General features: G+C 35.0%; 3 protein-coding genes across 5 annotated transcripts; 2 read left to right on the top strand and 1 right to left on the bottom strand.

Annotated features, from left to right (window-relative positions):
• The first annotated feature begins 585 nt into the window (after nt 1-585).
• Nucleotides 586-4,305, top strand: LOC125195817 (dammarenediol II synthase-like). The gene is made up of 12 exons (XM_048094064.2): nt 586-694; nt 827-1,243; nt 1,328-1,417; nt 1,500-1,694; nt 1,765-1,849; nt 1,933-2,288; nt 2,434-2,889; nt 2,978-3,084; nt 3,203-3,346; nt 3,430-3,607; nt 3,690-3,854; nt 3,946-4,305. Exons 2-12 carry the CDS (start codon nt 842-844, stop codon nt 4,063-4,065), a joined length of 2,298 nt encoding a protein of 765 aa, XP_047950021.2. The 5' UTR covers nt 586-694; nt 827-841; the 3' UTR covers nt 4,066-4,305.
• Nucleotides 4,306-8,600: 4,295 nt separating this feature from the next.
• LOC148929466 (dammarenediol II synthase-like) lies at nt 8,601-12,063 on the top strand. 2 transcript variants are annotated; one of them, XM_089056294.1, is made up of 11 exons: nt 8,601-8,745; nt 8,865-9,279; nt 9,355-9,444; nt 9,508-9,702; nt 9,773-9,857; nt 9,942-10,297; nt 10,378-10,833; nt 10,895-11,001; nt 11,097-11,418; nt 11,507-11,671; nt 11,763-12,063. In XM_089056294.1, the coding sequence occupies exons 2-11, from the start codon at nt 8,878-8,880 to the stop codon at nt 11,811-11,813; spliced, it is 2,229 nt and encodes a 742-aa protein (XP_088912420.1). In that variant the 5' UTR covers nt 8,601-8,745; nt 8,865-8,877; the 3' UTR covers nt 11,814-12,063. The 2 variants fall into 2 exon arrangements, with proteins under 2 accessions (XP_088912420.1, XP_088912419.1); XM_089056293.1 differs by having other exon boundaries at nt 11,773-12,063.
• A 2,832-nt stretch (nt 12,064-14,895) lies between these two features.
• LOC125195818 (glucan endo-1,3-beta-glucosidase 14-like) lies at nt 14,896-17,600 on the bottom strand. Of its 2 annotated transcripts, XR_007171787.2 has the most exons (4): nt 17,428-17,600; nt 15,951-17,053; nt 15,379-15,494; nt 14,896-15,312 (listed from the first exon to the last, which is right to left on the bottom strand). XR_007171787.2 is itself a non-coding variant. In XM_048094065.2 (3 exons), exons 1-3 carry the CDS (start codon nt 17,492-17,494, stop codon nt 15,226-15,228), a joined length of 1,257 nt encoding a protein of 418 aa, XP_047950022.1. In that variant the 5' UTR covers nt 17,495-17,600; the 3' UTR covers nt 14,896-15,225. The 2 variants fall into 2 exon arrangements, 1 of the variants encoding a protein (XP_047950022.1); XM_048094065.2 differs by lacking the exon at nt 15,379-15,494.
• Between the last annotated feature and the right edge of the window lie 8,096 nt (nt 17,601-25,696).

Genomic DNA, 25,696 nt, shown 5'->3' on the forward strand with positions numbered 1-25,696 from the left:
GACAAAAAGAGTACTCCCTCCGTCCTCGATTAAGAGTCACATTTTGACCGGGCACGAGTTTTAAGAAATGTAAAGAAAAGTTGTTGAAAAAGTTAGTGGAATGTGGAATCTATTTTTTTATATTGGTTTTATAATAAAATGTGAGTAGATTGGGTTAGTGGAATGTGGGACCTACTTACTATTTATTGTAAAAATAAAGTGTGACTCTTAATTGGAGACAGACCGAAATGGAAAAGTGTGACTATTAATCGGAGACGGAGGAAGTATTTTTTTTCAACAATAAAAAAAGTGTCAATAAAATCCCATGAATATTCGGTCTTACAATCAAGTCAGCTGGCAACACCTCAATTTTAATTCGGTCTATGGTTGAGAAGATTGATTTAGGAGATCGAATCTTTATCTAATAATTTAAAATAACATAGTGGTGTTTGAGACTTTTTTATTTAAATTCAACCTAGCACATGTATTGGACATGCAATAGCCAACCAAGTTTTACTTTGTCATAAAATTTATCGTTGGCACGACTTCCTATATTTCTCATAGTCTCCACATTTACAATTAACTTTATTAATTATTAATTAAGTGATAATTAATCAATCATTTAATTGCCTAGTTCTTTAAATAGCATCGGTCCAAACCTCCACTTTCCCCACTTAACAAACACACACAATCTTACATTCATTTCTTGTAACTTGTAAGTATCCTTGCTTGCTAAATTCATCTAATTATTTCTATTTCTTGTCATGCTTATGAAATTCAGTTTAACTAAGTATCCTAGTACTACCCGAAGCTAAACTGTTTTTTTGTTGTCTGAAAAAAAATTCAGTTGAAACAAAAAAAAATGTGGCGGCTGAAGATTGCAGAAGGCGGCGGGCCGTATTTGTACAGCACAAACAACTTCGTCGGGCGGCAAATATGGGAGTACGACGAGAACGCCGGGACGCCAGAGGAGCGAGAGGCGCAGCTCGTCGATTTCCAGAAGGCTCGCGAAGAGTGGAGCGAGAACAGGAAGAAAGGATTCCATTCATGCGGAGATTTGTTTCTGAGATTGCAGCTGAAGAGGGAGAGCGGAATCGATCTACTCGGGATTCCTCCGGTGAGGATTGGAGAGAATGAAGAGATTAGTTATGAAGCTGCAACGACCGCGGTCAAGAAGGCCTTGCGGGTGAACCGGGCGGTCCAAGCCAGCGATGGCCATTGGCCGGCCGAGAATGCCGGCCCGCTTTTCTTCACTCCTCCTTTGGTAACTTTTTATGAGTCATAGTAAATTTTTTTTACTATGGTAAAACTGTAACTAATTCTTTTTTGTGGTCGTTGTGTGTGATAGTTGATATCTTTGTACATAAGTGGGACGCTGACCAAAGTGATGACGCCGGCGCATATAAAGGAGTTGATCCGCTACATCTACAATCATCAGGTGATTAATCATAATTAGACCAGACTTCGTGATTTAAATGATTATTATATTAACGTTACATATGTGGATTATGATATTGCAGAATGAGGATGGGGGTTGGGGATTTTACATTGAAGGACATAGTACTATGATTGGGTCAGCTTTGAGCTACGTGGCGCTGAGGATACTAGGCCAGGGACCGGATGATGGCAACGGCGCCATGGCTAGGGGAAGGAAATGGATCCTTGATCATGAAGGCGCCACGGGAATTCCCTCGTGGGGAAAGACCTATCTTTCGGTAATTTATTTTTCTTAACTCTTTCCACACATTATAATGTAGAGTTTTATCATGAAAATGTACATTTCAGGTTCTTGGTGTATACGAATGGGACGGTTGCAACCCACTTCCCCCGGAGTTCTGGCTCTTCCCTTCCGTCTTTCCTTATCATCCCGGTATAACTATAACTATAACATAACATAACACACATCCATCTCTTTCTTTTCCTTTTGTACTAACATGGATGCAACAAATGCAGCAAAGATGTGGTGTTACTGTCGCACGACTTACATGCCAATGTCGTATCTATACGCCAGACAGTTCCACGGACCCTTAACCGACACTGTTTTAGCCATCCGTAACGAAATCCATATAAAGCCTTACGATGAGATAGATTGGAACAAGGCGCGCCACCACTGCTGCAAGGAAGATCTTTACTATCCTCACTCTAGGATCCAAGATCTTCTGTGGGACACTCTCAACTACTGCAGCGAGCCGTTTATGAGGCGATGGCCGCTGAACAAGATCAGGCAGAAGGCCATGGACAAGGCCATCAAATACATGCGCTACGGTGCTGAGGAGAGCCGATACATCACCATTGGATGCGTCGAAAAAGTACGTACAATTTACACTACAAATTTGTTTTTAGGCCACTCTTAACAGACTACAAACTAATTGGAGTTGTACAACACTTATATACTGCTTCCAACTTTCTTTATTCTCCGATATTGATATGATCTTGTATTGTTGGATGATGCAGAGTTTGCAAATGATGTGTTGGTTCGCCCACGATCCGAACTGCGATGAATTCAAGCACCACTTAGCAAGAGTGCCTGATTACATGTGGCTGGCGGAAGACGGGATGAAGATGCAGAGCTTCGGGAGCCAGCTTTGGGACAGCGTTCTCGCGACTCAAGCGATTATTTCAACCGGGATGGTTGAGGAATACGGAGACTCTCTGAAGAAGGCACATTTCTACATAAAGGAGTCTCAGGTGAAGGAGAATCCCAAGGGGGATTTCGCGGCCATGTATCGTCACTTCACCAAAGGCTCATGGACTTTCTCGGATCAAGATCAGGGTTGGGTTGTTTCCGACTGCACGGCTGAAGCGCTCAAGTGTCTGCTCATGTTGTCGCAAATGCCGGCTGAGATCGCAGGAGAGAAGGCTGATGCTGAGCGTGTTTATGATGGTGTCAATGTGCTACTTTATTTGCAGGTAACAAAATTAATCCTATTTAAATTTATCTGTGTTTATGTGATATTTTTGAAGTGAATGTATGGACTCTGTTGGTTTTTATGTGCAGAGTCCTTTAAGTGGCGGATTTGCGATATGGGAGCCGCCAGTTCCGCAGCCGTATCTGCAGGTTTTGAACCCTTCGGAGCTCTTTGCAGACATCGTGGTTGAATCAGAGTAAGTTGCTCGATTCTCGAATATATCATTAATTATTTTTAAATATTCTGTTTCGACCAAATATACTGCTGGGTCAGTTATTATATCTTTACCAACATTTTTTGTTCTGTTGGTTTAGGCATGTGGAGAACACTGCTTGTATAATCCAAGCACTGATCTCGTTCAAGCGTTTGTATCCGGGGCATCGCGCCAAGGAGATCGAGGCCTCGGTTGCACATGCATTGAAGTTCCTTGAAGGGAGGCAGTGGCCTGATGGCTCATGGTAAGAAGCTAATTTAATCATCCTTTCATTTCAATTTCTTTTAACTAGAAAAAAGACTTCAATGATCATATATGATATTGCAGGTATGGATATTGGGGAATTTGCTTCTTGTACGGAACGTGCTTCGTCTTGGGAGGATTTGCTGCGGCCGGGAAGACGTACGAGAACAGCGAAGCAGTGCGAAAAGCGGTGAATTTCTACTTAACAACACAAAATGAGGAAGGTGGATGGGGAGAAAGCCTTGAGTCTTGCCCAAGCATGGTATGAATATTAGTAAAATTGAATAAATAAAATCACATTATAAGATCAAAAGTCTCTAACTATAAATATGATGTTGTAACAGAAATACATTCCGTTGGAGGGCAACCGCACGAATTTGGTTCAGACGTCATGGGCAATGCTCGGTCTTATGTATGCCGGACAAGCAGAGAGAGATCCGAAACCTCTGCACCGAGCAGCAAAGCTGCTGATCAATGCACAAATGGATGATGGAGATTTCCCTCAAGAGGTATTTAAAACACAAACACCTTGTATATCTTAATTTGTCTAAAAAAATGGCTCTATTTGAATAATTTGCTGAAAAATGGAAAAATTTGCAGGACATAACAGGGGTGTACATGAAGAACTGCATGCTGCATTACGCGCAATACAGGAATATATTCCCGTTGTGGGCGTTGGGAGAGTATCGTAAACGAGTCTGGTCATCGGAATGCTTGTAAACGTGCATCGGATTACAAAAAAATGTTATAGATATAATATGTGTATGTTTGTTTGTTGAAAAATCTGATAGAGCGATGTTAAAGATATTTGCCGAAAGTTGCAATAATAAAGCTAGATTTCCAAGAGTTGTGTTGTTTTTTTTACTGTAAAGTTATGTAATGATCAGCTCCATTTTCTCCAATGTATTATCAATTTGGCAAGTTTTGTTAGCATAAGTGAATGTTACTTCTTTTTTATAATAGCGACTTAATGAAATATTATTCAATTTTCACATTCAATTACGTAGGACCATGCAAGTTCTAGAAACTTACTTCACACACAAATGAAATTAAAACTCAGATCTCGCTTATGTTTAGCATGAATCAGTAACAACAAGCAATTCACTAGGATGCATCTCTTGTTAAATACTACTCCCTCCGTCCCGACTAAGATGACACATTGCTTAGCCGACACGGAATTTTAGGAGTTATTGGTTAGAGTGTTTAATTGGAGAGAGAAGGTGGGTGCAAGTATTAAAGTAGAGAAATAAAGAAATATGATTATTTTAATAGGAGTGAGAAAAAGTGGTTGAATGTATTAATTGGAGAGAGAAAGTTACCAAAAAAAGATAATGCGTCATCTTAGTTGGGACAAACTAAAAAAGAAAGCGTGTCATCTTAAACGGGACGGAGGGAGTAGTCATTGATAATAAGGACATTATTTGTAAAATTATACTATAAAACATCATTAGCAATTTTATAGTACAATTTTACAGATAATGTCCTTATTATCAATGACTAGTATTGGTTTCAAGAGATAAAAATTACGTGTATAAGATATTTTGATTGGTGGAAATACCGACCAATAAAACATTCAATGATGATTAAAAAAAGAGTAAGTATATAGTTAAATTTAGTAGGTCTTTAATGAATTTATGGGCCGTGGATTGAATTTGTAAAGTGAAGTTTTTTCTTCATGTTTTATGATAAATTGTATCTTAAGAACTCGGCCCATTATGCATTTATTTTTTCGGAATTTTATCTCTCTATTTATAAAATTTAGTAGCGATCCCTCCATATTAATAAATACTCTCTTCAGTCTCCATTAAATGTCCTATATTTAACTGGTACGAATTTTAAGAAATTATTTAACTTTGTGAAGGAAAATGGATGGAAAAAATTAGTGGAATGTGAACCCCACCTTTATATAATAATTTTATAATAATTGTGAGTAAAATGAGTTAGTGGAATGCGAGGTTCATTTACTAAAAACGAAAAAAGTGAAATGAAATATTTAATGGGGACTGTCCAAATAAGGAAATATGAGACATTTAATGGGGACTGGAGAGAGTATGACCCTTTTCTTGGACGATACGAGATTTTATGTAGTATATTTTAAATTTTAAGTGACGAGGGTATAAAATAGAAATAAATATATTTCTATATTTACTAATGAGTTATTAAGATCGAGACAAATTAAAAAAGAAAGTTGGTCACCTTTCGATAGGACTTAGTGAATATTTAAGTTTGTATGTGTATCTTATTGCATCTATGTATTACGAAATAAGATGTATTTTATTTTAATATAAGAGTTGTGTTTTATAATTAACTAGTGTAAAACATGTGTGATGCACGAACCATTATTTTATTTGTATATTAATATCTACATGACATAAAAATACTATCAATAAATATGTATGCATTTAGCCATCTATAAAATAAAACAAATTTAGTAAATTCACAAATAATAACATTGTTTCTTATAATAAAATTAAAGTATGTATATCAATTTTATAAGAGTAGTGATTATTTCTTAAAATATAGAAACTAAAGGATAAGGATATCCAGATAATTAAAGTAGGGAGTCTATGGTGACACCATAATTATAATGACAAACTAACATCATTATAAACCATCCGATCTCTTAAATGGATGGATGAGATTAAATTGTAGAAATAGAGTCCGGATTGTTTGCCTGCTAATAGAATATTGCTTGTATGGCTATTTTAGTCATTTTGCAATCAAAGAAAACTGTTACAGGATTTGAACATGCCAAAGAAACTGTTACAGGATTTGAATATGCCATTTATTTTGCACATTGATTTAGAATTCTTCTCTCCCACCTTTTCTCTCTCCCCTATTATCAAATAATCACATCCCATTAAAGTATATATAAATGTTAAATAGTTCCAGAAATCATAAGTACAAATGTTTTGAAATAAAATAATCCACTTAAATGTGCTACAAAATGAAATAGTCCATCAACAGCATCCAATTCTAATGACATTGGTAAACCAGTAACTCGGAAATTCAATGAAGAATGCATCGAAAGTTACGTAGTGAGAAATCAATTTGTGTGTATAAATTATGATAACTACATTCAACCATTACAATTTAAAAGGGGCTATTGTTGATTTGAAACATTAATTAGGCATCTTGGTACCATAAGTTCGATTAGTTGGGCACATATTTAATACAATGGGCCAGCTTCAATTAAATCACTAAAAGGGATTCTTTTGAGTTTAATGAGATTTAGATTAGACAATAGTCTCAGACCATTCACGTCTCTTCTCAACCATTTTAATATCATTTCATCTTTTAACTATTCATGGCTCCACTGCACTTTTTACCCAATTTCTTAACTAAGGACACCACTTGCAACCCTCCATCTCTTAACCATCTCATTCTTTAACTATTCATTCAATTTCAATTTTTATTTTTATTTCCAACAAATTCAATTAATATTTCATTGAAATATTAAATTAATACTAATAATTCATAAAATCATTAAAAACCACGAAAATTACAACATCCGAAAATACGAAAAATAGAGTGTTTGCTCAAATGGATCCATGAATGGATTAAATTTGAAAGAAGAATAATGTTTTGAGATGAAGAATGTAGAGTGTTTGAGTGAGAATAAGAGTTTTTTTAAAGTGGATAATTTGTGGGAATGATTTGATATTTATAGATGTGATTGGGGGCTTAAATTTTTTTTAAAATATTGGAAAAACGGCTAGTATTTTTGTGGGATTTTTTTGGAATTAAAAAAAAAACAAAAAAAAAAACATTTTTCCAATGGATATAAACGACGCCCACTCGTGAGCCGGCGAGTGGGCGTCACGGCCGCACGGGAGCTCGCCACGTGACCAACGCGCGTGGCGAGCCAGCTTGCCAACATGCTCTCGACTGAAGGATACGGGACAAGACGGAGTGGCCGCATCGCTGGCTCGATGTTGTCTCGTCTCGCCGAGACGAAACGAGCCAGCGCTTCGGATGCCCTCAGAGTTATGTAATTGCTACTCAAGTATATTTGTAATCCTTTACTTAAATACTCTTTTAGTCTCTCTGTAGCTGAGTCATATTACTTTTTGAACATGTTTGTGTGGCAGGAAAGTGAAGTTGTTAAGAACAATGATTACTAGGATTATGATTTCTAGTATTGTTGTGATTTCTAGGATTATGATTTCTTATATTTATGATTCCTCATAAAATGATAACGGAGAATATGAATGATGAAAAATATAATTACTGTGTTTGGAAACATGTCTGGATTTTGAAATTATAAATTTTAGTTATTGAAATTATTTTAATAAATCAAATAATGTAAAATATATAATGAAATACTCCCTCGGTCCCACTTAAAATAAAACATTCGGGAATCGGCACATAATTTTATGTAATATTGTTTTGTGAGTTAATGAAGAGAGAGTAAATAAGAGAGATGAAAAAGTAGAGATAGAGTTATTTCTATTTTAGGAAATGTCATATAAGGAAAACGTTTCATTTTTAATGGGACAGAGGAAATATTATATCTATATAATTAAACATGTCGATTACAGTTAATAAAAATGAGCATAATATCGAGATAGAAATGGAGTTATTATGGCTATAGTTATAGTGACGAGTGAGAAAGAAATATAGATGGCGAAGGGAAGAGTGACAGAACAAGATTGAGGATGGAAGAGGAAAGAGGGAAATAGATGAAAGGGAATAAAACACGTTTGAAAGGGAGAGAAATGAGATTTTTGAAGAATAGTGAAAGAGAAATGCTTTGTGGGAAAAAGAAAACATATGCTTATTAGAGGAAAAAAATCCTTAAATTACTAATTTTCCTTGATTTTTAGGAATCAGTTTTCTTCCCCATTTTCTTATAATTTCACCAAACACAAGAATTTAATAATTCAGAATCATATTACTTTCCACATCTTCATCAAACAGAGGAATTTATTAATTGGGACTTGGATTACTTTCCTAGCACACAATCCATGTCAAACAGACATGACCTTTAGGTTATCTAACTGTACTTGAGTCGTATTTCTTTTTAAATTGTTTCATTGTGTAGCACCCACCATAAATATAATAAAAAAAACGTAATATTTTAAGGCAACATTTCCTAGTTAAGTATATACTTATATTAATAAGGTAGTGTTAAAATGCAAACTCTATATATTGTATAAACTCAACTTTTCAACACGATATCAATCTTCTCGTTAAAAAAAAACATCTCAAACTTAGTTAGAACAGAATGAACATTATATTGAATGGATTAATTACTTAATTAATTGTTAACTCGTTCTATAAATAACATCAGTCCAAACCTCCATTTTCCACAAATGTAACACACACACACACACAATCTTAATTTAAAACTATTTTGAATGCACTATTAATTTTGTAGTTTTCTTACACTCACTAAACGTACGTCTATCTTTGCATGCTAATTCAGCAATGTTTCTCATTTTTTATTTGTGCTTCATGCATCTCAAAACCTAGTACTTCTCGAAACTAAATAGTTTTTGTCGGAAAATATATTTCAGTTAAAACCAAAAAATGTGGCGGCTGAAGATAGCCGAGGGCGGCGGGCCATATTTGTACAGCACCAACAACTTCGTCGGCCGGCAAGTATGGCAGTACGACGAGAACGCCGGGACGCCAGAGGAGCGAGAAGCGCAGCTCGTCGATTTCCAGAAGGCTCGCGAAGAGTGGAGCGAGAACAGGAAGAAAGGATTCCATTCATGCGCCGATTTGTTTATGAGATTGCAGCTGAAAAGGGAGAGCGGAATCGATCTACTTGGGATTCCGCCGGTGAGGATTGGAGACAATGAAGAGATCAGCTATGAAGCTGCAACGACTGCGGTCAAGAAGGCCGTGTGGGTGAACCGGGCGATCCAAGCTAGCGACGGCCATTGGCCGGCTGAGAACACCGGCTCGCTTTACTTCACTCCCCCTTTGGTAACCTTTTTTGCTTCGATTTCTTTTTACTATACTTAATTCTTTGTAAATTGTAATCGTTTGGTGTTGTGGTAGCTCATATTTTTGTATATAAGCGGGACGCTGAACAAAGTGATGACTCATGCACACATAATGGAGATGATCCGCTACATCTACAATCATCAGGTGACTAACCAGAATTTGATCAAATTTCGTGATTTAAATGATTAATATTATTGTGGGTTGCAGAATGAGGATGGGGGTTGGGGATTTTACATAGAAGGGCGTAGTACGATGATTGGATCAGCTCTGAGCTACGTGGCACTGAGGATACTAGGCCAGAGACCGGATGATGGCGATGGCGCCATGGCTAGGGGAAGGAAATGGATCCTTGATCATGAAGGCGCCACAGGAATTCCCTCGTGGGGAAAGACCTATCTTTCGGTAATTTATTTTTCTTAACTCTTTCCACACATTATAATGTAGAGTTTTATCATGAAAATGTACATTTTAGGTTCTTGGAGTGTACGAATGGGACGGTTGCAACCCACTTCCCCCGGAGTTCTGGCTCTTCCCTTCCGTCTTCCCTTATCATCCCGGTATAACTATAACTATAACATAACACTAACACACATCCATCTCTTTCTTTTCCTTTTGTACTAACATGGATGCAACAATTGCAGCAAAGATGTGGTGTTACTGTCGCACGACCTACATGCCAATGTCGTATCTATACGCCAGACAGTTCCACGGCCCCTTGACCGACCTTGTTTTAGCCATCCGTAACGAAATCCATATAAAGCCTTACGATGAGATAGACTGGAACAAGGCGCGCCACCACTGCTGCAAGGAAGATCTTTACTACCCTCACTCTAGGATCCAAGATCTTCTGTGGGACACTCTCAACTACTGCAGCGAGCCGTTGATGAGGCGCTGGCCGTTGAACAAGATCAGGAAGACGGCAATGGACAAGGCCATCAAATACATGCGCTACAATGCAGAGGAGACCAGATACATCACAATCGGATGCATCGAAAAAGTACATACAATGGTAGTTCAATTCAGGTGTGCATCGACGAACCCTCATAATATGATTTTGTGTTTGTTGGTTTGGTACAGAATTTGCAGATGATGTGTTGGTTCGCCCACGACCCGGACTGCGATGAATTAAAGTACCACTTAGCAAGAGTTCCTGATTACATGTGGCTGGCGGAAGACGGGATGAAGATGCAGAGCTTCGGGAGCCAGCTTTGGGACAGCGCTCTCGCGACTCAAGCGATTATCTCAACCGGGATGGTTGAGGAATACGGAGACTCTCTGAAGAAGGCGCATTTCTTCATAAAGGAGTCTCAGGTGAAGGAGAATCCCAAGGGGGATTTCGCGGCCATGTATCGTCACTTCACCAAAGGCTGTTGGACTTTCTCTGATCAAGATCAGGGATGGTGTGTTTCCGATTGCACCGCTGAAGCGCTCATGTGTCTGCTCTTGTTGTCGCAAATGCCGGCTGAGATCGCAGGAGAGAAGGCTGATGATGAGCGCGTATACGATGCTGTCAATGTTCTCCTCTATTTGCAGGTATTAATCTGTGATTATGTGATTTTTTTGAAGTGAATATGGACTCTGTTTTTGTGTGCAGAGTCCTCTGAGCGGCGGATTCTCCGTCTGGGAGCCGCCAGTTCCGCAGCCGTATCTACAGACTTTGAACCCTTCGGAATTCTTCGCAGACATCGTGGTTGAGTTCGAGTAAGTTTCTGTTTCGGCCCAAATATACTGCTTGGTCAGCTAAAGTTTCAACTAATTATTCTGATTTGCCAACAATTTTTATTCTTTTGGTTCAGGCATGTGGAGATCACTGCTTGTATAATCCAAGCACTCGTCTCGTTCAACCGTCTGTATCCGGTGCATCGCGCCAAGGAGATCGAAGCCTCGGTTGCACATGCATTGAAGTTCCTTGAAGGAAGGCAATGGCCTGATGGCTCATGGTATGGATACTGGGGAATTTGCTTCTTGTACGGAACGTGCTTCGTCTTGGGAGGATTTGCTGCAGCCGGGAAGACATATGAGAACAGCGAATCAGTGCGAAAAGCTGTGAATTTCTACTTGACAAAACAGAATGAGGAAGGTGGATGGGGAGAAAGCCTTGAGTCTTGCCCAAGCATGGTACAAAACTTAGTAGTAAAATTGAATAAATAATAGTATCACATTATAAGATCAAAACTATCTAACTATAAATATGATGTTGTAACAGAAATACATTCCATTGGAGGGCAACCGCACGAATTTGGTTCAGACGTCATGGGCCATGCTCGGTCTTATGCATGCCGGACAGGCAGAGAGGGATCCGAAACCGCTTCACAGGGCAGCAAAGGTGCTGATTAATGCACAACTGGAGGATGGAGATTTCCCTCAAGAGGTAAAGAAAGCAAACACATTTATCTTAATTTGGTCTAAAAAATTATATGTCTGAATTATTTGGCTAATATTTTTTTTGGAAAAATTGGTAGGACATAACAGGGGTGTTCATGCGGAACTGCATGCTACATTACGCGCAATAAAGGAATATATTCCCGCTGTGGGCGTTGGGAGAGTATCGTAAACGAGTCTGGTCATCGCAATGCACGTAAACTTATATCAAATTACAAATAATTGTTATAAATACATGCATGTATGTTTGCATAAAGCTGCAATAATAAAGATTATTGCAATAAACAAATGAAGTCTGTGAATCAAGGAAGATAATGTACTCAGGTTTTTATTTGGACAAGAAAGACTGGCTTGATATATATGTGAGATTATTATGTTCAACTTATCCTATATAGAAAGTATATATAAATATGTAACTCATATTCTAAGAATCAATCTCTCATTCTACCTCAAATCTGAGGTTCAATATATATACATATATTTTTTGCAAACAATTGTTCAAATGCTCAAAATTTTTTTACCCTGCAATTCGAGTTCTTCAAGGGTAAGACATGATTAAGTACCGATGTTTCAATTTTACTTGTTCATATTTATAACAGGAGTTCGTATGGTCAAAAACAATAATTGTTAGCTTTTGATGGGCCTAGCCAAGTATGTTCTCATTTAGTGAAGCATACTGATCATACACAAAGGAGAAACCAGCCAAATCTTCGTGAGGTTCTGTTTCAAAACCTGTTGACGATAGCAAGAGCGAATCATTTTGTATTTAAGTTGATCTCAATTTACTTGACATTTTTATGCATGAGAAATTGACGATTCACGTGTGAATATCGCAACAATATTGAAAACTTCGGCAACAAGCATTTTCCACTTAGAATAACATGTGCTATGAGATAAACCAAATATTGCAATTTGATTTACAAGTCGATAAAGAGGAAGGTGATGGGGCTAAGTCTCAATGTTTGGGAAGCATGTGTATGTTTCCTCTTAGTACATTATCATATGCATTATATACGTGTAAATGGGCCCCACTTTGATCTTCTCACTTTTCTTGCACAAAATAAAGCCGCTTAACCGCCGAGCTCCCAAATCAATTTCCTTCCACATTTCATGTTTAGGTTTGGTCTAGTCCCAAGTTAAGAAAAAATGGAGTATCAAAATAGGGCTTCTTATAAAAAATGTGCAACTCATCAAATTTACATATTGAAATCAAAATCTTAACCAAGTCGATGTTGTACAAATTTCATAAAGCTTCAACACGTACTCTCATCATACGTAGGCCAATATGTTAATCGGTTACTACGTAAAAGTGGAATAAATATTTCTTCAACAGAAGTACTAACTTTAATCAGCATGATTTTTAAGAAATTGTTTGATTTTGTAAGTGAAAATGGAAGAAAAAGTTAGTGTAACGTGGTACCAAAAACAATAAAAGTAAAATGAGACTCTTATTAGGGACCAGACGAAAGCGGGACTTGTATTGAGGTCAGGAGGGAATATATAAGAATTTGATCCATCGTCTCTTCAAAAGATTATTTTAGAGTATGGTGAGCACAATTCTAATAAAACAAAAAACACACACAGAGAATATATTTAACCAGTTATAGTAATATTAATCTAGAATAAGCTAGCTAAAGCTTGCAATAAATATGAATATATAAAAGTAAAGTTTCTATTAGTGATTTAGTCATATATTGGGCTTCATGTGCACGTTAGCTGACTGATTACCTCACTGTGTGTGTGTGTGATATTTAAAGTTGTTTCGAAAATAATAAAAAAGAAAAAAAAAAAGATAATTCTGCCAATTAATGCCGACGGTTATGGCAATGGAATAAAGATGCCGCCCATTAAGAACAAAACAAAGCTTAACCTTTGACGATTAAGCTAATTAACATTATCTTGAATATTTTTTATCTCAAACTTTATTTTATTTTTAGTGCATTATTTTAATTAATGTATTCAGAATATTTGTGGAATCCACGTCCAAAAGCTTACACCTTTATTCAAAATTCCAAGTAAGATTGTCCCTCAAGTTCGTAGATGTAGCCGCAGTTCTGCATTTACTATTAATTTCCTTCTTCTTAAAGCAAAATGGGAAGAAAAAGAAAAGTTCATGCTAAACCTTTATCGAAGAAGGAATACATATATTTTTAAAGATTTCGGTGTCTAAATCCAATAATTATAAAAGTCGTATGAAAAATCACAAAAGTTTTAGCATTAGTTGTTTCTCCGGACGGGTCAAAAGACGGATCTGGCTGGATTACGTGGTATTTTTAAACCTAGTTGTCTCTGCTCAGTGACGGATCCAGATTTTTTATATTGGGATACGAATTTTATGATAAATAAATATACAACATATTAAAAATGATACATTAACATATAAATAAGATAAAATAAATCACAAACACTACTAACAAAATAGTCAGTAAAAAAAGAAAGAACATGAAAAAACTCAAGCCTCCACTTAGAAAACATGCCTCACCAACCGCTGCACCACACATGCTTCTTGCAATATTAATCTCAATACTGTGTTAAGTGTGCAATTATTTGGGGTACAAGGGTACCCCTTGTTCTATTCTGGCTCCGCCAGTGTCTCTACTCTTCTTCACGTGGCTTATAATGTGTAAAAATCCTAGGGTTAAAATTAAAACATTTAAGAAACAAAATAGTACATTTGTCATTCCCTAAATACGCAAAACATTTTCCCAAATACACACACCATTTTCTCAACTCAAGGTACTCTAGCCTAGAAAACTTCAAATTGCAATTTGCCGACTTTAGATTTATCGCTAAGAAAGGAAACAACATCATAAGGTTTTAAATTTCCGGTATGCATACGCAGACTTTATGACTGTCCACGTAGATTGTATTTTGCTTAGAAATAGGTTGGGCTGGGAAAAACACGCTCCGGCAAAAGTTATGATTTTTTGTACTCCCTCCGTCCCATAAAAGTTGAGACAAAACTTTTGGGCACGGAGGTTAAAATTTATATTAAATATATAGGAGAGATGAAAAAAGTAGGAAAGATAAGAGAGAGTAAACTAAATGATGGAATAAAAAAAGAGTGATTAGATGTTTTGTCTTTTGTTAAAAAAAGGAAAAAACTCAATTTTGTTGGGACGGACTAAAAAGGAATACGACTCAATATTTATGGGACGGAGGGAGTACAACTTTAATAGTTCATGGAAAATAGTGGATTTTAAGAAAAGTTGATGGTTTTAGGGATCAGAATCCCTATAATTTTATATTGATAAAGATAGCTAGATAGATCTATTACAACAGTAATCCTAATAAAGCAATGAGCATAATACACAATGTAATTGATTTAAATTTAAGAGTCACTAGCTAGTAGAAGAATCTTGCACATACACATACATATATCAATAAATGATGAATGGTCATTCATATATGTCTTTAGCATCAGAAACAAAAGAATTCTTGAATCTTGAATCCCATCTCTAATATGCCAAAAATGTGAAAAGACAGAGATCCTATTTCCTCCAGCAATCTTAGTTGTATTTACATGAACACCCTCCTTGTGTTTTAGCAATGTCTTCTCATAAAAACTTCGTATCCCATAACATAGAAGAATATTGAATACGGCAAGCTCAAATATCCTATCTGGTTAACCTGTTTCAAAATAAAAATTAAATTCAAAATTAGCATTGAGTTAATAATACTCTATTACATACTTACTTTATCATATAAAGTTGCAACTTGCTGTAAAATATTCACCATGGCCACATCCGTACAATTCATGCATCTTTTTGTTGCCGTCGGATGTATAGTGCATCGATCATAATTAAAGTTCACTAATCCATCATTGAAAACGTTAAATGAAATAAGAGTCTATTTTTATTACTCATCACGGGTTTTAATAAATATTCACTTTATATAATTCAGAATGATACATTTTTTCAAAAAATATTTTATTAAAATACAAATATTTGGAACAGGAATATACCACTCTTTCTATTTTATTATTTCTTTTAATTTATAACATTGCATAAAATCTCATGGAGATAAATATATGATCCTATGTCGTATAATGAAAGTGGTGAAAAGAATTACTAGTAAAAATGTAAATTCTATATTTTATTATTAATTAGCTTTATTATGCAATGTAAGTGTAATGAGATAGTGAAATGAAATTGTGAGATTGTTTTACGGTAAAATTTTAAAATGAAATTAAACATTTTGTTATAAACATCTAATTTTGATGAAATGAGACGTATTATGTCGGACGGATGGAGTATTATTATTTTTACCTTGGTTGCGGCGGAAGTTAAAAAGATTGATGCTGACGTAGAGGAAGAGGTAGAGGTCGAGGTGGAAGTGGACGCAGAAGCAGAGGCAGAGGCAGAGGAAGTTGTAGATAATTGGGATAGTCCTACATTGTAGGCCATCGTCCCATCGGGCTGGAAAAGCCCGTAATTCCTCTCGGAAGTCGGGCCGGGCTTCATATCCTCGTTAAACAAAGCAAACACATATATCTCCAGCCCGGCATTCGGCCTTAGCGGCGTCCCCTCATTCCGCTGCTGCCTCCGCAGAATATTCCGATTATACACCGCCGCATTCTGGAAAGTGGCGCCCACCTCATTTACGTCCCCCCGCGACGGCCACCCCGTCTCGGACACCCGGACCTCGATCCCCCCGAACCCCAGCCTCGCCATCGCGAAAATCACCGCGTCCACCTGCGCGTACAGCATGTTGTCGTAATGCAAGCCGGTGTTCGGGTCGACCATGCCCGGGTTCGGGTTGAGCAGCACGTAGTCGATCCGGATCTTGTCCGGGCTGTCCTCGTACGCAAAGTACGGGTACGCGTTTATCCAGAAAGGCGCCCTGGTGGCCGCCAGAAACCGCAGGAACTGCGGCATTATGGCGGCCACTTCAGGGCGGAACCTGCCCGCCGAGGGCGGGTAGGATTCCTCGAGAACCGCGAGGTTGTTGGGGGTGGAGACTTTAATCGAGCGGTCAAGGCCTAGGCGGGCGAGGGCGGCGTGGATGCTGACCATGGCCGGGACGAGTTGGGTCAGGAGGGCGGTGCCCTCGCCTGTGTAGACCTCATTCCCGACGGCGATCTCTGTGATTTTCGTCGTCGGGAAGAAGGGTTTGATGCGGGTTTGGACCCACTGGAGGGCTTGGTTCGGGTCGGATAATGTGGCTAGCATGTCGTTTTCGACGGTTACGATTAACTCCACGTTGGAGTTGGCGAATGAGGTGAGGATTTGCGGGTTGGTGTCGTAGATTCGGGCTTTGTTTAGCTTGAGGGAGCGGAGGAGTTCGAGAACCTTCTGCGGCTTCGGGAGGTTGTTCCCTACTTGGCCGTAGTTTATTCCTAGTGATTGAGCTTCTTGTATGAAACCGGAACCTGTCGTTGTATAACGTTTAAATCACGAACTTTGGTTAAATTATGGCCAATCACGTTTGAAAATAGAATATCAGTACAATTTTTCTCAATTGTCTCGTCTTTTAAAAAAAACGACATATTTCGATGCTACTTAAAATTTTTGATAATTTTGTTTTGTGTTTTGTTTATGCATGGATTGGACAATGTAGAAAAAATGAGAATTTGTGATTTAATATTTATTTTTAAATTTTATGGCACTAGTCAGAATTTGATCAAAATTTGTGATTTTTAAATGACTATTATCTTAATAAAATATATGAACACATATAAGTATATCCAAAAACTCACGTAGGAAAGCATGAAAAGAGGGGGATTTGGTGTAGTGTTAGTGTTACCTGATAAAGTGAGAAAGAATGCAAGAAGAAAATGTAAGAAGGAGGCCTTGGTGGGAAGATTTGCCATGACAAATTAACTATCCTTTTTCTTCTAGTTGTTGAGAGAGCAATGAAAAGTATGAGAGAGAGGGGATTCTTGATATGATAAAATCAAGAAAGAGGGGGGAAATGATCAAGAAAGAGGGGGGAAATGAAATGTAGAGTGAGGGGAACGTTATATAGGGTGGGGGATGAGCACTTCTCCTAACTTTACTCTCTTCTTGATTTGCCTATGGCACATTTCATAATTCATGTTTCACAACATACATAGTTGTTTTGTTTGTGACTGTCCAAACTTGTCAAGAAAAATAAAAGGGGGTATATGGGGGGACAAGATATTCCTCTCAATATTGCGAATCACTTATCAATTCTTTCTACGTACTTTAGTAACAATATATTTGCTTCATATCATTTCTGTCTTTTGTCAAATTTTGTCCTAATGCCTAGCTTGCTATTTAGTTTATAGTACTCCGTATTAAAAAAAAATTCTCTGAGACAAATCTTAAATTATACTACTACACATTCATAGTAGTAGCTCATCATAAAAAGGGGTGTAAGCAAGCCAAAAGGTTTAATTTGTTACTAAATTGGCTTGTTAATGAAGAGGAAATGTCGAACACACACACACACTCAAACACACATATCTATGTATGTAATTAGTGTTTTGCTATTCAAAAAGTAGGTTACTGAATGGCTTGTTGTAGACAATTCTTGGACCAGGGAAGATGTACCTTAAATTGATGCTACTTTCGTATGGTGTTGGGGAAATGTTCCTCAAATTGTTGACATAATATTATAGGAAGAAGTAAACAGAGTTTAAAATGTTTATTTTAGTTGTGAGAAACAAATTAAAGGTACTTATATGATGAAAAAAAAATCAACCTTTTTCAGCTAATTTTATATGGCTTTAATTTATTAGATGTTATTTAGAACTTAAATAAAAAGAGAAATATAGTTGAATGAATTACTGTGGAATGAAAATGGTAACGGAAGCAATAATGGAGAGAAAGGATTGTTTACTGTATTAATAAAGAAATTAAAAATAAAAAGTGTGACATTTATTTTAGGATATAAGGAGACTTTTAATCTTCTATTAATATTTCCACTTATTTACTCGTTGAAATCGCAAAAACACAAAATGTTTATTTCTAAACTTTTTATAAGTAGATGTAGAGATTTTTGTCAGTTTGCAATATTATATCTCAGATTAAAATTTATTGTTTTTAGTTCATGATATTAAATCTCATAATTTATTTTTGGATGGATAGTTATATATAATTAGTCATAGTCACCCTCCTTCAACTACTATCATCTCACAGCTCAATTCTATACCATATCTTATATTCAATTTGTTTCGCAATAGGAGTCCTATTTAGTTTTGGCACGAGTTTTAAGAAATGTAATGAAAAGTGGGTTGAATAAGTTAGTGGAATATGAATCCCGCCTATATATATTAGTTTTATAATAAAATGTGAGTGAAATAAGTTATTGGAATGTGGGTCTACTTACCATTTATGGCAAAACTTAAATAAGACTCTTATTGTTGGACGAACCGAAACGGTAAAACATGACTCCTATTATGGGATGGAGGGAGTAATTATTTTATCTAACAAACCGAACAACCACTTAAATTATACTTCTCCGTCCCACAAGAATATGCACTCTTTCTATTTAGTCTGTCCCACAAGAATATGCATTCTCTAATTCTGAAAAGTCTTTTCTCGTTAATGAGGTGGAATCCATTATCCACTAACTATACTCTAATTATTTTTTCTCTCTACATCTTTTTTATTGTATCAATTTTACATTAAAGCTTGTACCGAATCTAAAATGTACTCCCTCCGCCCTAATAAATATGAAATGTTTGCTTTTCGGCATAGAATTTTATGTAATGTTGTTTTGTGAGTTAAAAGAAGAGAGAGTAAAGTAAGAGAGAGGGAAAAATAGAGATAAAATTATTTCTGTTTAAGAAACGTTTCATTTTTAGTGGGACAATCCAAAAAGAAAAACGTTTTATTTCTAATGGGACTGAGGGAGTATATGGTTTGAGGATAGAGTGACCCTAATCTTTAAAATTGTATAAAATAATATAAAGGGAGTAGTAATCTTTAAGATTGGATAAAATAATATAAAGGGCCACTTTCACTCAACATGTGTGTAAGTAATGACGGCAAAAGCGCAATTACTGATAATCATAGCTATAACCGTGAAATCTTGAAATTCATAGGCTCATTTATTTTATAAAACCATCATGACGTTCCCCATTATCGCTATCTCAATCCGAGTGAAAATAATAATTAATTATTAGACAGTAAGGAAGAGAGAGTTGGTGAGATTATAGGCGGATAAAATATTAAAGCGGGATTAGTGAAGTTTATAAGAAGTCTTTCATGAGATGTGTATGTGCTATTTAGTCATAAGTATAATTCATTATAAAATATTTTGTCTCTAATTATATGAGAATGTGCTTAAAGATATTTGTTTGGCATGACTCTATCATATAAATAAGAAAGTAATAAAAATTGTGTAAAAGTAAAATTTTATAGAACAGTATTTGTTACTTTACTAGTAGGAGTACTAGTTTTTAAGTATTTTTTTCACTAATTTAAGGATTCATATATATTAATACTCATCAGTCCATGATTAATAGTCCTGCGTTTTATTTATGTTTAAACTAATCTATTCTCCACTAAAAAAAACTTTGAAACTATTTTTTCTTTCTATCTTTTATGTGTTTTACTAATTTTGCACTAAAACTTACATAGCTAATAGAAAAAATATTAGTAATGAATGGTAATAATATTATTATCTCCGTCTCACAATAGGAGTCCACATTTAACTCGACATGAGTTTTAAGAAATGTAAAGAAAAGTGAGTTGAAGAAATTAATGACGTAAGGATCCCACTTTTAATTATTAGTTTCATAATGAATGTGAGTGGCATGTGAACTCTTATTATGGGACAGACTAAAATGCTAAAAGTGGACTCTTATTATGGCACGGAGATAGTATTTAATAATTTACTTAACAAATCTTAATATATTTGATCAATAATAAATATAATAAAAATAAGTATTATTATTCTCAATCAGTAATTTACTAAATCAATTTTAATATAAATTTTAAAATCATGAATCATATTTTTAGTTAAGAATATTATCATCATTATTTTTAGTTAAGAATATTATCATCATTATTTTCTCAATTAATAATTTAAGTAATAAAATATTACTTAAATCATTAAGTCTATTAATTTACCGGCAAACAAATGGAAATATGTGTATACTGAATTAGTCACTAACTTAAATTCACTACTCCCTCCGTCCCGCTTAAGATGACACATTTCCTTTTTTGGTAACCTCCTCTCTCTAATTAATACACTCAACCACTTTTTCTCACTTCTATTAAAATATTCATCTTTCTTTATCTCTCTATTTTAATACTTACACCTACCTTCTCTCTCTCCAATTAAACACTTTAACTAATAACTTCTAAAATCACGTGCCGGCTAAGCAATGTAATACTCCCCCCCGTCCCAAAAAAAAAATAGGACATTTACCATTTTTGGCGTCCACTAAAAATAGAGCACATTCATTTATAAAAGTTTTCAACAAAATAATAATCCCACACATCATTTTGTTTACCACTTATGCCATTAGAATTAAAACTTCTCTCTTACATTAACACTCTTTCTATCTTACTTTTTTCTTCTTCTCTTTTATTTTATCAATTCTACATTAAAATTCGTATCATACAGCAATTGCTCTATTTTTTTTTGGACGAAGGGAGTATACAAGTATGAATGTATGATATGAGCATTACAAACCAAGTAGCTTTTCTCTTTTGTGAAAGGGAAGAAGCAAAGCGTGTGCGATAAAATGGTGGGGAATTCAAAAGGCAAAATTACACGTAATTTGGGCCCAAAGAAAGTTGAAGACGTTTGGTAGATGGATAAGGAATGGGATTAATACGTGGGAATATGTAGACTTTCACTATCCATTTGCTATTTCCTCTTTGTCGCTGACGCAATTATTTACTCTTAATTTGGATTAATTTACTTTATCTCAACATATGTCTTAAATGTGTACTTAATAATTTACACAAATACATGTAACTAGTATCAGCAGGGCGGACTCAGAATAAACATAGGGGCTTAGATTTCTAATTTTTATTTCAATGTATATTTTTGACAATTTACATCATTTATAAGGGTTGTTATACAGTAATTTATATTAAATAGCAATAATTTTTTTAAAAAATTAATAAAAAAATGTTTAAAAAGTAAATTCATTAAGGGCTTTAGCCCCTAGGCACCTCCATTTGGGTCCGCCCATAAGTATCAGTATGTGTTAGAAGTTAGAACTATGACGGCACTCAACGAACATCTCTTCAAACCGATACCAAACTAGGAACGCAGTGGAATCAGGGTCATTTTGGGACCGAAAATAAATTGAATTGAATTCTAATACCTCTTGTTAGGAATGCTGGTACTGATTTGTTTTTTGGGTCACTCCCAAAATTTTAAATTAATTAAAAAATAGTACTACTTATTATTTGTAACTTTTAACATCTCTGTTAATTGGGATATTGCACTCGACAATATGAGTTAGTCAGATGAGATTACGAACATTGTGTTGTTACTCACTCCATCCCTAAAAATAAGGATTTATGGACGATACTAGTTTTAATATAAAATAGGTAAATTAAAAAAAAAGTGTTGAAATATTGTTAGTAAAAATATAGGGTCCATCTAGTAAGAAAGAAAAAAAGTTGTTAAAATAGAAGTGGACTAATTTTGTGGAATAAACTAAAATGGAAAAAAAAGTATTGTTTGAGACGGAAAAAATTCTTGGTTTGTCACTATTTGATGATCGTAGTTTTTAGAGTTTGATTATTTTTAGTTCGTGTAGTGTTTGATAACCTTTAAAGGTACTTAGTCGTGAATAATGACGTTAAAAGAGCATCAAAAATGAAATATTTTTGTTAGTCATCGCAATTTTACATACATGAAATATTTGTAACTTGTAAGTGCGAACATTTTTTCGTTTTCCAAATTAAAATTAAGTAATACCGTAAATAACTAGGAGTGGCTATAATGATGATTTTGAAATTAATGATTAATATGCTTATGGTATAAATAATTACCGTATTATATATTATTAAATCTGTCTATATGTGAAATATAGTCAAACTAGTCACACCATATCTATTTGACATTAATGAATGACGTCTTTGTATCACTATCTATCAGATACACTAGTTTATTTTCTGAATTGGACCTAACTCAACCTTTTGAACAGCCAGAGGGCCCAACTCATGCTACTAGTTTGTCAAAAGTGAAGTTTTAAATATCTGCAGAAAATATATGAAAAGCTTTATTACCAAAAAAGTTATAAGTAATAAAAAGATATACGAACTATTCTTATAAAAAAAATATTAAAACCTCAACAAAGAAACCAGGAAATTTCCGGTTGATAAACTTTACAGTAGTATTTTATGCCATTTTATTAAATTATGTGTGTGTAGTATATGTTTAACAGATTTAAGATAGTCCCTCCATCCGTGAAATGTTGTCCAGTTTTGCTATTTCAGTCCTCCGTGAAATGTTGTCCACTTTATTTTTTTTAACATTTTTTTATAAATGAACCTCACTTTTAACTAACTCATTACACTCGCATTCTATTATAAAAATAATATATAAATGTGGGACTTAAATTCCACTCACTTTTCTTCACATTTCTTAAAATACGTGTCAAGTCAAACTTGGACAACTTTTCATGGACGGAGGGAGTATAACTGAATTAGGTAAACCCCCCATAAATTTGGCCTAATTTTCCACCTGAAAATGTGACATATAACATCATGCATCAACCGATAACATGAAATCATATAATGATTCAACCAATTTTATAACTAAATTTATTTCCAAGCAAAACTTTATTTGATATTGAGTGTTATTGCTTCCATTTGTGGAAATGAAAATCTTAATCTCCCAACCATGCATGTTGAGTTGAGCAAAGAGATAAAAAGAAGGCTTTCGTTTTCTTACAAAAAGCCATCAACCATTAATCCTCATAAACATGCATGCACTCCTGCTGTCTCCTTTTAGGGTTTGGGTAATTTATTTGCTTTTTCCATTTTTCGAACAACCAAACGACCTTTTTTTCTTTCTTCGATAAAGAAAATGTACGTTGGCTTTTGAGAGATCTCAAATGCATTTACATGGAGGAATACATTTTATACTCTTCATTAAAAGCGAGTATATTCTATTTTTATATATAAATCAATGGCGGACACAGTAAGAGAGGCTTAACCTGCAGGGTGGACGCAAGAAAAAAAATATTTACTTACCAAACATATAAATTAGGTTAATGTAGAAAATAATTGTTGTAACATTATCTTCTTCTTTGTCTTCTTCTCTCATATCCATCTGTTGCAGACAATTTTATTTCATCCGCCATTATATATGTGCGATAAAGAAACGTGTTTGTTGAAATGTAAAATATCTTTGTTGTCTTTTCCTTTTAATTTTTATAATTAGACCGGACTAGAAGAAGGAAAATGAGAAAAGAAGATGTAAATGGATGAGATTGAAAGATAGAAGTGATCATAAAGAAAGGCATGATGATAAGATGACACTTTTGGTAAAGCCATTTTAGCATAAAGGAAGATAAAAAGAATGAGGCAAAAAAAAAAAAGAAAAAATAAATAAAGGAAAAGATAGGGAAGGAGAGTTTCCATTGGTGCATGCATGAAAACATTTGCAAGTGCAAAGACATGCAGTGTTGCACTGTGGGTTTTTTATTTGCTTTGTTTTTTTAGCATTGTACCATTATTTTTGACACAAGATTTCTTTTTTTATTTATTTCACCTTAATTATTTACAATAATTCCTTACACTATTTTACATCATTTTCGACACTCTTATATATACTCGTGCAGAAAAAATATGTCATGAATAATTGGACGAATGGCGCATAGATTGAGAGATATAAGGCCGGGCCAATTCGTGATGTATGCATAGTGGAAAAGGTCATTACATCGTAGGAAAATGGAAAAGAGAACTTTGTATGATGTATCAACATATCTTTGTTGTCTTCTTTTATAATATCATGCTTCAAAGGAGAATGATAAGATAAGCTAGTTGAGGAGCTGAAAGCCAAGAATGGCTATATTTCTAATAACACTTTATGTTCTGTTTTTCATTAATTATAATTTTATTAATATATATACATGATCGGATGTGTGTAAAAATTGCTTTACAGTTAGTTGTGAGTTGTTCTTACTGTATATCCCCTAAGAAACTAACTTTGGAATTATTATTTTTGTTTAAAGAATCATTAATGAATAGTATAAAATTACACTACAAGAAAATTCATACGGATAAAATTTGTTACAATTTATCATTCCAACAAAAGTTCAACTGATCTTATTTGTGAAACTGCAAATTATTGGAATAGTCCATTAATTTACACATTTTTGTAGTGTGATTTTTAAAAATACATATCAACATATTCTCATTTTAAGAGTGCTTTGCTGAATATTTTAGGCATACTGTTTGAGGTTATTGTGTTGTTTGTTGTGTGTACTTTGTTTGAATATGTCGTGTGTTGCAAAATTGATAATCATACTTGTAGATAGGGTATGACATTGTTTGTTGTTTGTTTGTTAGTTTTTGTCATTTCGTAACTTCTATGTTTTTTTTATTTGAGGTACAAGAATGAAAATTTTTTCTAGTGATTACAAAAATTCTTTTAGTGACGAAGAAGTAGGCTCATAATTGTACCAGTTTTTAGGAGCGGACCAATTTTCTGTACACTAGATTAAGCCCAAGTCTAGACCATCTGATTCTCACGTTGAAAGATTAAATTTCACGGCCCAATTTGTGGCCCATTATTCCAGAAATATTTGATAAAAACCCAAACCAAGTGGAATAAAAATTACTCCATTACAACTGAAATAAAATAACAACAAAATTACAATGTGAAATAATTATGTCGACTCGAGGAAAATCCTCTTCCTGTAATACAAGTTACGTCTGGTGCTCTCGATATCCTCCTAATTAATGTGTAGAAGCACTTCAAACATGCTAGGCAGTGACGAATTTGACGACAATCATAGTATGTATCTCTAATTTTTATTTTTTATCCTCTGATTATTTCTTTCACGTTATTCACACCCCTCTCACTCGCAGGCCTCTACTTCTGATAACACAACCGCTTATGGCGATAC

This window comes from Salvia hispanica, chromosome 4, assembly GCF_029641045.1.
Source record: "Salvia hispanica isolate PSC_SH4W2 chromosome 4, Shi_PSC_v1, whole genome shotgun sequence".
NCBI lineage: Eukaryota > Viridiplantae > Streptophyta > Magnoliopsida > Lamiales > Lamiaceae > Salvia > Salvia hispanica.